This window comes from Oxyura jamaicensis, chromosome 2, assembly GCF_011077185.1.
Source record: "Oxyura jamaicensis isolate SHBP4307 breed ruddy duck chromosome 2, BPBGC_Ojam_1.0, whole genome shotgun sequence".
Taxonomy (NCBI): domain Eukaryota; kingdom Metazoa; phylum Chordata; class Aves; order Anseriformes; family Anatidae; genus Oxyura; species Oxyura jamaicensis.
This window is the reverse complement of record NC_048894.1, coordinates 40,110,480-40,124,523: the sequence shown is the minus strand read 5'-3', so window position 1 is coordinate 40,124,523 and position 14,044 is coordinate 40,110,480. Positions and strand designations below refer to the sequence as shown.

The following is a 14,044-nucleotide window of genomic DNA, read 5'->3' as shown; positions in this document are numbered from 1 at the left end:
AGCAACGTCACAACATAAGCAGAACTTAATTTGGAGGGGAAGAGGGAACAGGGAGACATCTACGAGCCCAAGGACTAGAGCTATTTTATTATTAAAGAACATTTAAACGTAGCTGGAAATTTACATACCACTTTGCAAACAGTGACAAAAATAAAAGAAGTCCATTGACCTGAAAATTTTACAGTCTAAATTCAGCAAGACTAACACATGAAGGTTAACCCTTCACAAAAGCAAGGAGAAGTGCCTGAGTGACAGGAAATGAGGGATCGCTTTAAAAGGCAAAGCGTTAAAAGAAGAGAGGCAGGGACCTTTCCATAAAGGGCAGAAGTTAAACATTTAATGTGGCTAAAGTTAGTGGACTGCAATGAGGGACAATGGGGTGTGGGAAGGAGGGCAGAGGAACATAAATTTATTATTTTGTGGGTACTCCATGTAGAAAGTAAAAATACTATTTGGTGGTCATGTAGTTTAGTATCTTAGAGTGGTAAAAGCAGATGCTACTTAAAATATGCAGTTGTGGCCCCTGCCTCCAGTCCCCTCCCCTTGTACTCCCACAGCATCCACAGCCCCTGCAGCGGGGTGCTGATGGTGCTCCCCAACTCCTCCCTTTACGGCCGCTTACAAACCCGTTGGCAGTGAATTTGGAGCCCAGTTTTGAGTGTGCTGATACTACCTGCCTCCACAGCCTCCTGCGGCAACAGATTCCATAACTCCACTGTGTAGAAGGACTGGTCATCTGTTTTGAAAAAACCTCTTAGCAGTTTCCGTGAATATCCCTGATCCTAGCATTACAGGATCTAGCAAACAGCAGCTCTGACCATACTTCTCTGCCAGTAGGTACAAAAGCAGGGTGTGCTCCTTTGGGGAATGAAAGTTCACAGGGTTCACAACAAATAAACCTGTAACTTACTAACTTTAACATTAGTCTACTTGATTGCTACCGAGTTTCAAGTTTATTTTTGAACTTCTCCCCCTTTCTGCTTGCTTATTTTGCTCTTCCCCTTCTGCTCCCCTCCCTCTATTTCTACCTCTGCCTTTATCTCACTCTTTATCTCTGCTCCCTTCTTGTTATTCCTCCCCTAATTTTCTCTTCCTCCTCCTCACTGTTGTTTTTTTCACATCTGCCTCAGGCTCTTACACATGCACAGGAGGACAATCCATGGCTCAAGAGCCACATGCAGCTCACGCAGCAGTTTCAGAAGGCCTGCAAAGATGCAGCTGGGCACCTGTTACACGCGTTGCATTCCTCAAGGTATAGCAGGTTGTGTCTTCTTGATTTACAGAGCAGTGTAAGCACTGTAAGGCTGTATAAACACATTGACTTTATTGCTCTAAGAATACTTTACCTCCCAGGTAGGGGCGTAAGACAAGCAGCACAGCAAAAACTGTTGTGTTTTATATGCTCACCTGCTTTTAAAAGTCACTCATGCTCAAGAAGAGGCTGACCCATGGATGGCTCTCCCCATTCATTCAAGAGGAGGACTTCCACCTTTGCCACAACTGTTTCAGCAAGCAGTGCGAAATTGCCTCAGCTGTCCTGATGGCCGTCTCTCACACGCACATTTAAGGTCTGGCACAGTCTGGCTGTCCACAGGAATGTAATGTAATGCCCTTCTGCCTTGAGTGGTTTTATGTCCTTCTCCATTCCTCACCTACAATTCATTTATCCTCTCGGCCTCACCAACGCCTCCAACCTAATTAACCTCATAAGGGGAAGGAGTGGATAGAACAAATTGGAAAAATGCTATTCTAAAGAAAGCATTAAAATTTCACTAGGGACGTAAATCCTAGGATGTAACTAAAAGACAAGCAGCTGAAGAATAAGCCGAAGGCCTGACACCAGTTACTTTCCGAGTCAGAGATCTCCTAGATCATTCTTGTAGCTAGCACGTCTTCTTGACTGATTTCCTAGCTCACGAGCGTGTTGTATGATTTGAAATAGGATGGAAAGCGAAGACACAGCTTTAATGCAATTGAGAACTCCAGTCAGATTCATGACATTTTGAGATTTCAGTTGGCACAGCCATTTAAAGCATTGTCTTCTCCCTTTCTCCCATTGTCCCCCAAGCATAAACACTTTTATCAGAAGCCAGAGCACTACAAAACACGATGAGATTCCTAAACTAAGAATTACCTCATAAATATATACATATATATTAGACAATTCTTATTGATAAACAATTTACTAGGAACTTACGGAAGACACTAGCTATAAATGCTTGCACGCACCGCCTAATATATCTCCTTCAAAAAGGTTACCAAGACACAAAGGAAATAATGTGCAAATAGGGTATTACAACAATCAGTTTGATTGATCAGAAACTTCTGATGAAATGACCTTTTGTGGTATACTACCCTACTGATATAATTGCTTTAAAACTCTGTTATTACAACTGTGCGCTTTTTAGCAATCCTTCAAAACCATCTGCAAGAGTTAAACCCTGCTTTAATTAAATATACTGCACGTTCTCCACCATTTATAGTGCACTTCTCAGGGCAGCCTATACTTGTTCAGAATGCCAAGCAATACACTGAAACTTTCAAGAAGTTGTCCACATTACAATTTCAAACATATGGCATATCCACAACAGTGATCACCTAAATGAGCACCTTCAAAATACAGTGGAGATATCCAAGCTGCATGTGAAACATTTTGTACAGTTATGCTGGTAGGCTTCCATGTATAAAAATCCTGAATCTTTGCTGTTGTTTCCTAAAAATCTGACAGGATTCTGAGGCCATACAAGAAGTATTTTCCTTCTCTTCTTCAATTCATCTATTTTGAAAAGCCACCTATAACTTCAGAATTAATTTTTAATGCTTGGGGGTCTTTTCACTCCTGGGTGCAGCTCTCTGTAGGGTACTAGGCACTGAAAGAAAGAAAGAACAACAACAACAACAGAGACCCTTCTCCTTATCTCTCCTTAATAGATGTTGGAATTAGTTTCACTGGCAAGAATCTGTTGCTGAGACATCCACAGCAGAAAGAGCATGAAATATTAGCAGTCCACCTGCCACAGGAAGCACCTCTGCTCTAGCCAACAGCATTTCTACTGCCTTTACAATTCTCAGCACCAGGTCGAGATTCTCTAGTGTCCAGCAAGGCCAGCAGCTCCAGAGGCAAAGATAAGTGCAGCCCGCTCATCTCAAACAATCATTTGCACAATGCAAAGAAAGGCCAAAATATGAACACGCTGATTTGGTTTACACTTTTGGTTCTAAAAGTTGAAGACCTTGGAAGAATCGAGCCCTCAATTCTGTGCTGATTCACAGAAATACAGAGGCAAGGAAATTTAACAGGTCTCTACACCATTAATCGTACAGCTTCTTTAATCCAATTACTTCGTATTTTCTCTTAAACAAATGAACTGCCAAAACTTGGCCTGGGCCCAGCTCTCAAAACAGCTCAACTTAATCTTACCTGATCTATATTTTCAGTTGTGAGGTCATGGAGGAAATGGGGAGGAGATGTAAAAATCAAACACTGCATCTACTACGAGCTACAATCTGCATGCCCCGTTCTTCTTTTTTCTCCCACCTCCCGTCACAGGGAGTGCAGCTTACTAAAGAAAACAGCACTGCATGCTGGATGTTGCAGTTAAGCATGCAGGTCTGTGATATGTTCTCCTGGTGATGTCAATTAGCCCCTCACGCACAGAAAATATGTATTAAATGCACGGTAGTAACCATTATGCTTTCCACAAATGCCTTGGAAGACCAACTGCTTGTTGCTGAAATTTGCAAATTGGCAAGAGAAACAAGAAAACCCCTCTGAATTCCAAAGTGTACAGTGTTTATTTTGACAGTTTCAGTTTATTTATAGTACTTGACAATACATGTTCTCTAGTTCATCTTGTAAAATAATGAAGCTAGCATTTAGACCTCCACTGTTAAGCCTCAGAGGGAAAAATAAGCATAAACTTATTTCATTCAAATAAATGTACAGATTGGCAAGATTCTACTATAATGACTAAATTACATCATTAATTTAGCACAAAGTACTTTTGGTGAAGAAAGCACAGCCCTTAACTTCATACGTGGTGTGCAAGTCTCCACAGATGTGCAATAATCTCTTAACCTGTTCACATGAAAAGATGGATCCTTTTTGTTTGGTACGTTAAATACTTGCAGAGGGGTGCTGTATGGAGGACTGGTCTTTCACGTAGAGTTATAGAAGAGCACAGGCAGAGGCTGCACTATGCAGGAGCTCCCCAGTAACCTTATTCCCGTGACTGGTTTGGGTGCAGGCTCTCTCTCTGTCTCATTCCCAGAACAGCGGGGCCAAAGTTGGCATCCTGGCAGCCTGCACCTCGGCGGCTCAGCAGAAACCACAGCACTCTCAGCCACCAGCAGCCTGCCCCTGGTGAAACCCTCAAGTGCAGAAACATCCCTTTTCACTTCATCAACGCCCCAAACCAGTCAGTTCTCCCTCTGTGGACAATTTTGTCTTTATGTAAAAGACAGGAGAGATTCGAGCCCTTTGAGCGTAAATACCCCCCGCACCATGTTTCTCATTTATGTCTATGAAGTGCCATACACATATCAGGAATATTTCCTAAAACAGAACCAGACACATCACCCGCTGCTACACACACGTGTCCAATACAAGACCTAGACCTGCAGATCTGGAATACAACTGAAACGAAACCAAATTAAAGACTGTGTAGCCAAGACGAAATGCAGAATTTGTCAGATAAAACGTATCTGCAGCGTAATAAGTACGGTTGCACAGTGCCCTCCAAGGGCAGCAAAGCTGAAAGTCAAATAATAAAATTAAGTGGGATACAAGAGAGTGTGCACAGGAGGGATTTTGACCCTCTTTGTTCTTAGCCGTGCTACAGTTTCACAGCCGCTCTCACGATTCACTGTCCCGATATTTGGCATGCAGGAGCACAGCGCGCAGCTCGCTGGGGAGTTGCCGAGCTGGGATGTGCCAAACAAAACCTACCCCACAATCAGCCAGCTCCTGCCACAGAACCCAGCAGCCTTGCTATTAAAACGTGCCTTTTTTTTTTCTTTTTTTTTTTTTAAGGTAGCCAATGAAACCAGGAACATCTTCGGAAACGTGAATTCCTGCAATATTAACTAATCAATCCGCGGCAAAGGAGCTGCCCCCGTGCTGCTATTGTCTGAGCACACCAGGCAGAGGACTTCGCCTGCAGGAGCTGCTACCTCTGAACACTCGGAATTCACCGCGTCTCTAAACGGTGTTATTTTTCTGCTTTGCAAGACAGACCATACGCAGCTGCGGAGGATCTCTAAATTAGTTAATGCACCGCTTCAAAGGGAAGAGTTATTTCTCCAGGGATGGTGCGCCAAACAAAGGGGGGAGGGAATGGTGAACCACTGGCAGTTTGTGTGACAAAAGGTATTTTTCAGCTACACGGAGCTCTAATTACGAAGGTCCTTCCTACCCTGTGGCTGGAAAGTTCTCACTGAAAATACTCGCATTTCAGAGAAACAACGGGGAGGGGGCAAGAATTAAAGATGAGGAGTGATCAGATCACTTTTTCAAGCTGAGAATTGTCATTATAAATGATCTGCATTTTGTTTTTTTGTTCATTTATTTTAATTTTTTTCAAGGAAGAAAAAGCAGCATGTGTGTCATTCTTACCCTAAGAATTTGTGTGTGTATTGAAAACAAAACAAACCGATTTTAATGAAATTATTTTGCAATTTTTAATTACAAAATGTAAGACCCCAAAGTTTACGCTAGAACATGGCTATGGACAGAAAGGACTATTCCAAGCATGAAAATATTTTTAAAAGCCCAATATTATCATTTAACAGCAACAATCCATGCTTCAATAATACGCTAAAGTTGAAAGCAAAAGCTCTTAAAGCATGACTGTAGCTGGATGCATTGACAAAGTACATTTGTAAAAAATTACAAGCACTGTAAAAACAAATGTAATCAAAACAAATGCTAGGCTTTCACAGTATGTAGACGAAATATATTAATTAGAATAAGATATTACTGAGTTCAAAACAGCCTTTGAGCCACACGTTTTCTGCAGACCTCTCTCTAGCCAAGAGATCCTAATTCCACATTGCGAAGTTCTGAAAGCTATGAATACTCCACATATTATAGCGGAGAGCACTTCTCCCCACCATCTATACCGAGACATATATTTATTAAGTGCTGACAGTTAACTTTCACAAGACTCTCAGGGAGATCTGGACCTTGTTCTGCGAATTTACAAAAACTGGGCTGAACGAGCCAGGAAACACAACTGTATTTTATTATTATTTAAATAATGAATCCGTGATAGCATTTCACTCCGAAGCGATGGTAAGCCTTGCAGGCAAATGTCTTCTTCAGTAAAGATTTGAAAATTATTTTTGTTTAAGTAACAGCTGGTCTTGCCTATGTGGACTTAAATGAGCCATGTGGAGACAAACTTGTTTCAGTTTGGGTAAGAAAGATTAAAAACATTAATTCTAGTTAATATCCATTTTGGTCCCTCTACACAGATGGGAAAAATAACATTAAATTACCATGCTTACATACAGTCAATACCAGACACCCAATAAAGCACAAATTCAAAGCCCTGCTCATAACACAACCGATGCTCACAGTTCGAGCAGAACAGCTCAGCTGCAAGTTAGCCCGAAACAAAGGAGATTTACATTCATTTCTCCACTTTGCCACAGACTTCCTGTGTGACCTTGGACAAGTCACTCGGCTTTGTGAGCCCTTCTGTAAAATGGGGGAAAACATTTATTTCATAACCTCACAGCAATTAGCAGATTTACTTTCAGGAAATGCTTAGATACGGAGGTCAAATAAATGACATAGAGAGTATAAACAGTATTTAAAGTTTAATTAATTTTTGTTAAAGCTTTGGAAACCTCATCACAATGACAGAACCAAGGCTTTGGCAGAATACTCACAAGCGTTACCTACACACAGAGATAAGGACTGCCTACATAGTGAGGTGGAAATGCATTTTGATGCCTGCAGACAGGTGCTGGCGCAGACTTCCACGACCCAACGCAAAGGCACGCCGTACTGCTATCACCAACAGACACATAAGAGCAGAGGTTCAGTGTCTCTGGGTACCTTAAGTTCTAAAACAATTTGTAACTTTCTGATACAGCACAAAATAGGAGAAGAAATCACCAGGTACCCTCTTGAAAGATTTAAAACGTCTTAGGTCCAAACAGTTATTCTCCAATTCATCTAAACCACTAACCACTGTTGAATTTGAAAGCCACATTTAACTTTCATAACTTAATATCAGAAGTCAAGTCACCTTGCAGACAACAGAAAATTAAGGATCTCTTGGATGCTAATCTACTGGGAAAAACATAAAAAAGAAGCAAGAACCGTTCAGAATCAGCCAAATGCTGCACACACGCTACACCAGCTCCCTGACGGGAACAGCATTAGCTCCATCAGGAACATTCTCAACAACATTGCGAAGTATATTAAATAAACCTTTTTGAGAAAATACCTTCACGTCTGAAACCTATTTTGAAATAGCACCAGGTAAGCATCTGGGGGACGGGGCAAGCTATGGAAAACCAGAAGCAAGGAAACTACTGAGGGGAGAGGAAGTTCTGGAATAAACTTCCCCTCATATTACCCGCATGTGTGTAAAACCCGCACAGCTGCTCAATCACAGGGTGTTGAGTGTGTTGTTTTTTGTTTTTTTTAAACAGTTGATCTGTGGGTTACACACATGAAAATATGGTCACTGCAAGCTACAAAAATAAAAATGAAACTCGTTTGTTTTTAAGCTATTTTGTTTGAAATATCAAATGGTTTTCATTATTCGTAATTGCATCTTATATGTGGTGTTTTATAAGAAGAAAAATAAAACAGTTCTTACTAAAAATCATTTACAACCTAAAGCTTTTTCTTTCAATATGCAGAGTTGCTCTGGGATGCGTTAAATATCTTGAACTCCCATTACTGCAATAAGACTGCAACAAGAACAGCATTTTGCAACGAGGCCAAAAATTAAAGCATGGCCAACCACAAACTGCTATCAAACACAAGGCACTGCACAGAACGCGGGGAGAAGAGAAAGATGGTTGGGGCTGTAAGACCAAATGCCCAGTTAAAAAAAAAAAAAAAAAAAAGGATGACATTTCCAAAATAACACAGGATACAGTTTCAGACACACATTTTCAAAGATGACATCTGAGACTTTGGCACCCCTATAACGGATAGCATCCAGGTAGTACCTTGTAGCATATGTAGCTCCCTCAATAGTTAAGTTCTGAGGTTAGCCTTGCAGAAGAGAGTAAGATAACCAAAAGGAAAGGACCACCACCCTCTCTCCAGTGACACCTGAAAAAACGTGTAGAAGCACAAACGCAGCAGAGGGGCTTGAGGTCAAGGTAAAGGTGAGGATAGGAAGGAGGGAAATTGAAAGTAAGGTACAAAACGATGTATTTAATACCTCGCTCACAGCATGCTAATAGTTCATATGAAGTGCATATGTGTGGGGGGAGTAGCAACACTGTTAGCAGGCTTCCCCAGAGCAAATTCTGGCAACCTCAGCCATCATGCAGCAACTAGATTCTCTCACTTGCTCGATGTTCTCACACTCAAAAACTGACTATTTCTATTTCTTTTTCCACAAGAGGTGAACTTTCCCCGTAACTGCGATAGCCGAAACTCATCTCACTGTTGTGGCAATCGGCACCTGCTTACCCTTTCACAAAACAGCTGCTGCAGAAGCAAACTCCCTGTGTGTGAGTGTGCAACTCGAACCTCATTAACCATAAGCAGAGCTGTTCTTCGCTCTCAGCACTATCTTATTGAAGTAGGATGGCTTCTACCCCAAGATGAGCAATACCAAAACTCCTTTGGTCACACGCAGACAAAAAACTCTCCATTCATGTTTTCCTACCTATCAACATATTAAGAGACAGCAACAATTACACCAGTTACGCCAGTTTCACGCGTTATCTGTAAGAGTTGCCACCTTCACTGTCACTCATTGGAAGGCTGGAAGAAACACAGGGTACTTACAACTACATTACAGGTGAGAACTAATCACTACCTGCACTGTGAACTAATAATTACTATTACAGAATCACAGAATTTCTAGGTTGGAAGAGACCTCAAGATCATCAAGTCCAACCTCTGACCTAACACTAACAGTCCCCACTAAACCATATCCCTAAGCTCTACATCTAAACGTCTTTTAAAGACCTCCAGGGATGGTGACTCCACCACTTCCCTGGGCAGCCCGTTCCAGTGTCTAACAACCCTTTCGGTAAAGAAGTTCTTCCTAAGATCCAACCTAAACCTCCCCTGGCGCAACTTTAGCCCATTCCCCCTCGTCCTGTCACCAGGCACGTGGGAGAACCGGCCAACCCCCACCTCGCTACAGCCTCCCTTGAGGTACCTGTAGAGAGCGATAAGGTCACCCCTGAGCCTCCTCTTCTCCAGGCTGAACAAGCCCAGCTCCCTCAGCCGCTCCTCGTAAGACTTGTTCTCCAATATATCTTACAAATATTTATAAAGACTGAAACAAGACAAACTTACTATGCAGGCCTTGAAGTGCATTATCCTCAGTTGTCGATGTAATTAATAAAAAAATTCACAACCATATTCTATTTTGACAGGTAGTCTGCTAGCTCATATCTACCTGTGAATGGTGCCAACTGAAACAGGGACAAATCAGGGTTCTAATACTATTTACACAAACCTTTAGATAAAGCCTGCAATCTGACATATTCGTACATAATCACAACTTTTGGATAGATTCACTAAATTCAGACTGCAGTCCTGGCCCCTTGATCATCCAGGCTCACTTATCTACACAGCAAGGCAGGCTCGGTGCCTTTCTGAGCCATGCTTCTGGATTTCTTTCCCACAAAAATCAGGATATGGTGGGAGGAGGAGGGGGAAGCATGCGGACTTCATCCTGACACAGAGTCAGGATGCAGACAGGACAAACACTTCCAACCCACCAGCTGGAAGCTCTTTTAATACTCAGGTAGTCATTAACGGCACTGAAACAATATTGTCATAGCTAGAGATTTCAGAGCTCATCAGTTATCTTCCAAACAGCACAAAAAAAATAGTATCAGCCTAGACTTCTACTGTATTCACATGCTGCATCCCATCCCTGCTTGAGCTAATTACGATCCTTGGGACTGGTACTGAAAGAGGCTAACTCTTGTGCCAGTGCTGCCCCGCAGACTAACAGCAGCAAAAAGCTTCAATAAAAAGCTTCTCGTGCATTTGTGGGTGACAACTCAATACTAAAGAGGCCAACTTAAATAGTTATTTATACACAGAATTTCCTTTGATTGCTGCTATTACCAACATCAAAAGGCCTCAAACCCAGTTCAGGCACAGCACGAAGATAGGAACAGAGTTGTGCTTTGGCAACAACAGCGAACACAAACCAGACTGAAAGTAACTTTCCTCTTGAATGAACAAGCACAACCAAGGATGTTACACTACTACTGTCTCCTCCCCGAATGCTATGAGGCTCAGGCCACTGAATCAACCTGCTAGATGCTTTAAACAAAAGGTACATGTTTCTAAAACATACTTAAAAACAACCTGCTCCGTAAAGGGCAACTGAACAACCCTGCTTGTTATTTTAGCAGCTAACATGCATGCTTCTGTAGGGCACCCACCGAGTGACAAATTCACGCTTCTCTTTCACCATAAGTTACTGTTTAAAACACGACTCTGAGCTAAAAAGCTTGTAGCATACTACTATTTTCTGCTTCCTTGGCAGGACTTTAATTTATATCAGATCGGTGCAGTCAGGCATTAGACTCATAAACCAGGAAAACAAAACAAAAACAAAAAGAGAGTTTTCACACTCTTCTTTACAGGCTAGTTTCAGAAACATACACACAAAGCAGTCTGACAGATAAAAATGCAATTGTTAGAAAACAAAACCAAAACAACCCCCAAACAGACAGAAAACACATATCAACACACGTTTAACAATCTCTGGAGGCCCCCCCACCTGGAAACTATTTAATATCATCCAAGCATTCACAAAAGCACCGTCAGCTAAAGAGCCGTTCCTCTGCTCGATCCAGAACCTCTGAGGACAGCTACAACAAGCACAAGCACACTTCAGCCCCTCTCCTTCCCCGCCCTCCCCAGGGACGGAATCGGCACCAACCTGCAGTTGGGAGGTGGATCTAAGGTGATGTCAGCCAATTCCTTCTGAATCCTGTGGCAATAAAAGCGAGAAGGAACAAAGGTAAGTCGCTGTGTGGGGCAGCAGGTAACACATACGCCTTACAGACATACCGTCGCAGTACGTTTGCAACACCACGTAAGAGAGAGGTGCTCAGCTATAGCCTCCTGCCAGCCCACCCACACCAAGCAGGACAGACAGCCTGGTGCAGGGGCAGGAAAGCAGGCAGGCACCGTGTGCCGAGCCCAGACAGGTGCACTGCTCTACACTCGCACGGAGATGCCAGCCACACAGGGGCGGTGGAAAAGACTCTCCCCTTTCCTCTGCTAGCGAGCTTGAAAGTGAAGGGGACCCTCTGCAAACGTGGCGTGCCAAGCGCTAGGAGGAAACCGTAGTCTGAGGAGGAAATTTGTCTTGCCAAATTGAAAGCAGCAGTCATCACCAAGTTGGCTTTCCCCCGCTCCCCACCACCCCCGAGAACAAACAGCAGCCCCACGGGAGTGAGTAACTGCGCCATTCCCAAGGACGCCTAAAGGAAAGCGAACATCTATTTCCAAGGCTCCTGTGCGTTCCTGCCACCTTCAGTTCTCCCTCTTCCACAGAACATCCCCGAGTCCCTCCCCTCAGGACTCCAGGCGCTCCCTCTCATCGCCACGTTCAGACAACACCCTGCCCTCCCTGCCCAGACTATTCCGGGCTCACACAGCAGCACGCTGCTTTTGCCACAAAACGCCCAACCAGCTATCATCCCTTTCCCCGGAGTCCCATTACTGTCACTCAAGCTTCCCCTCCAGATCTCCCCACCCTCTCTCCTCCTCTAAACTCAGCCAGCATCTTCGGCCTCTCTTCCACTTGTCATACACGAGAACCACAACCTTTTCATACCAGGCAGTTTACAATCAGCAGGCTTGTAAAACTATCTTCTTTTTAAAATAGTTAAGGGCACGACACGTAAACACCGCTTGCTACTATCTCTGAGCTTGCCATGGAAACATGCTGAGTGGAGATCTGGAATAACCACACTGCCTTAACTCCACAAAGCCACGGAGAACTTAGCTGTGACGACAGGGCATTTGCATAAAACCCCAGCCACTTTTGACACCTAGAGACATAACCTCTCTGTGCTGCCTGGCAAGGCGTTTCAGTGAGCTGGTTTATTATTCTTACTGAAGTGCTCTAAGTGAGCTCGAAAACTTGCATTTGCTGGCTGAGCTCACTGGTGCAGGACAGTGCTGAATTCAGGTGAAAGAGAGAGAATAAAAAAGAAAGGGCAACAGCATATTTTTTTTTTTTAAAAAAAAAGAATGGCTCCAAGAGTCTGTCCAGATGAAGAAAATTGACTGACGTAGCTGTTCTGGAATTACTGTTCTATGCAGGCTTCTCTCCCCCATATAGATATTACTCTGGAATATAAACAATTTCATTCTCAAAGAAAAAAAACAACAACCAAAGAAAAAAACCCACTCTGTCCTGTAAGCAAAAACTATTTTAGAGTAGAACGTCCACAAGTGGACCCGCAGTGGATTATTTATTTTAGTCAATGTCGAGCCATACACAGAAAATTTGATATAAGTGATGAACAAACAGAAAAGCAGTAATATATATGGTGGGAAAGATCTGGGGTATATTACACCACTCACACTGGAGTGTGAGTGGTGTAATATGGCTCCACATCTTCCTTTCATCAGGCAAACTCAAAACTCTTCATAAACATTAATTAATCCTCAAAGCAGTCCTGGAAAGAAAAAAGCCATTATACATCCATCCCAATACACAGAGAGGGAAATTGATGTTGAAATTTAATGCTTTACCCAGGACCACATAGTTTCCAGTGGCAGAGAAGGAATGAAGGCCCTACATACCAATCCCACATCCCTATAGCTGATGCTAATAAGGAAAAGGGAAGAGACAGCAGAAATAATTGAGGGGCAGAAAAACAGCCTGGAGGAAGAAGGGACAGGAAAATATGTGGGATAGAATGGAGGGACAAGCAGGAAGACAGACCAGAGAGCAGTGAAGTTGGGCACACACCACTGCACAGAGACGCTGAAAAAGTGAGACAATGGCAGCTTCGCACGGGAAGGCTGTGAGTAAGTGAGAGTGATGAGGAATGGGAGCAACAAGAGATCAGCAGGGGAACAGAGCAAAATGAAATGAGGAAGGAGAGAAGATGCACTGAATTGGTGAGAAAACCGACTGCAGCCTCACCTCTTGGCACTGGTAGATAGCAGCTTAGAGTTTTTACTCATGCTGACTTTGCTTTCCTTCTTCTTAGGTGTGCTTGTCTCTTTTTCTGTCTGTTGGTTGGAGGATGAAGATGAGGAGGAGCTGGTGCTGGCCCTCGAATCGTCATCCGACATAGCGACCCCCCCACCACACACCCCAACCTGGAGAGGAGACACCATGGGGCACGGGGAACAAACAGTGAACACAAACACACACAGAGAAAGGCAGCTGACAATCTCGCTCTGTGTTTGGGTCATGCTCCCTTTAAAGGGTCCTCGTGTCTCCCTCTTGTCCTCTCAGGCCCTACAGCCAAGCAGGAGGAGCAGCAGCCTCCCCTGCACTACTAATGCCACGGAGAAGGGAGAAAGGGACTTTTAAAGCTTCCTCTTGGAAAGCAAGTGCGAAATGAGAGAAGGGACTGGAACAAGGACGACTGCAAGGATCAGGGAAGCGCTCACAGCAGTTCCTTGTAATCTCCCCCAAACCGCATGAGGGAGAGGAGCCATCGCCACCCACTGCCACCCAGCCTAGGGGTGCAGGGGATAAAAATGGCACCGCTCGGGTCCCCTGGGCTCCCTGGAGGCCGGCGGGGAGGGACGGGCCGGGGGGCGACCATCGCCAGCGCCCTAATGGAAGTGGGGCATCACTGGCAACAGGGGGAGACCCCGACGGGAATCCCTGAGCTG

General features: G+C 43.7%; 1 protein-coding gene across 7 annotated transcripts in view; it reads right to left on the bottom strand.

Moving 5' to 3' along the window:
- The window catches only part of UBE2E1 (ubiquitin conjugating enzyme E2 E1), a 45,471-nt gene that overhangs the window by 29,905 nt on the left and 1,522 nt on the right, over positions 1 to 14,044 (bottom strand). For 4 of the 7 annotated variants that reach the window (XM_035318601.1, XM_035318602.1, XM_035318604.1 and 1 more), the window contains 2 exons: positions 13,341 to 13,429; positions 11,115 to 11,165 (listed from right to left, as the gene is read on the bottom strand). In XM_035318601.1, the coding sequence (XP_035174492.1) occupies positions 11,115 to 11,165; positions 13,341 to 13,429 (140 nt within the window). Of the gene's footprint in view, positions 1 to 11,114; positions 11,166 to 13,340; positions 13,520 to 14,044 lie in introns of all 7 variants that reach the window. The other 3 variants (XM_035318606.1, XM_035318605.1, XM_035318603.1) reach the window with 1 other exon arrangement.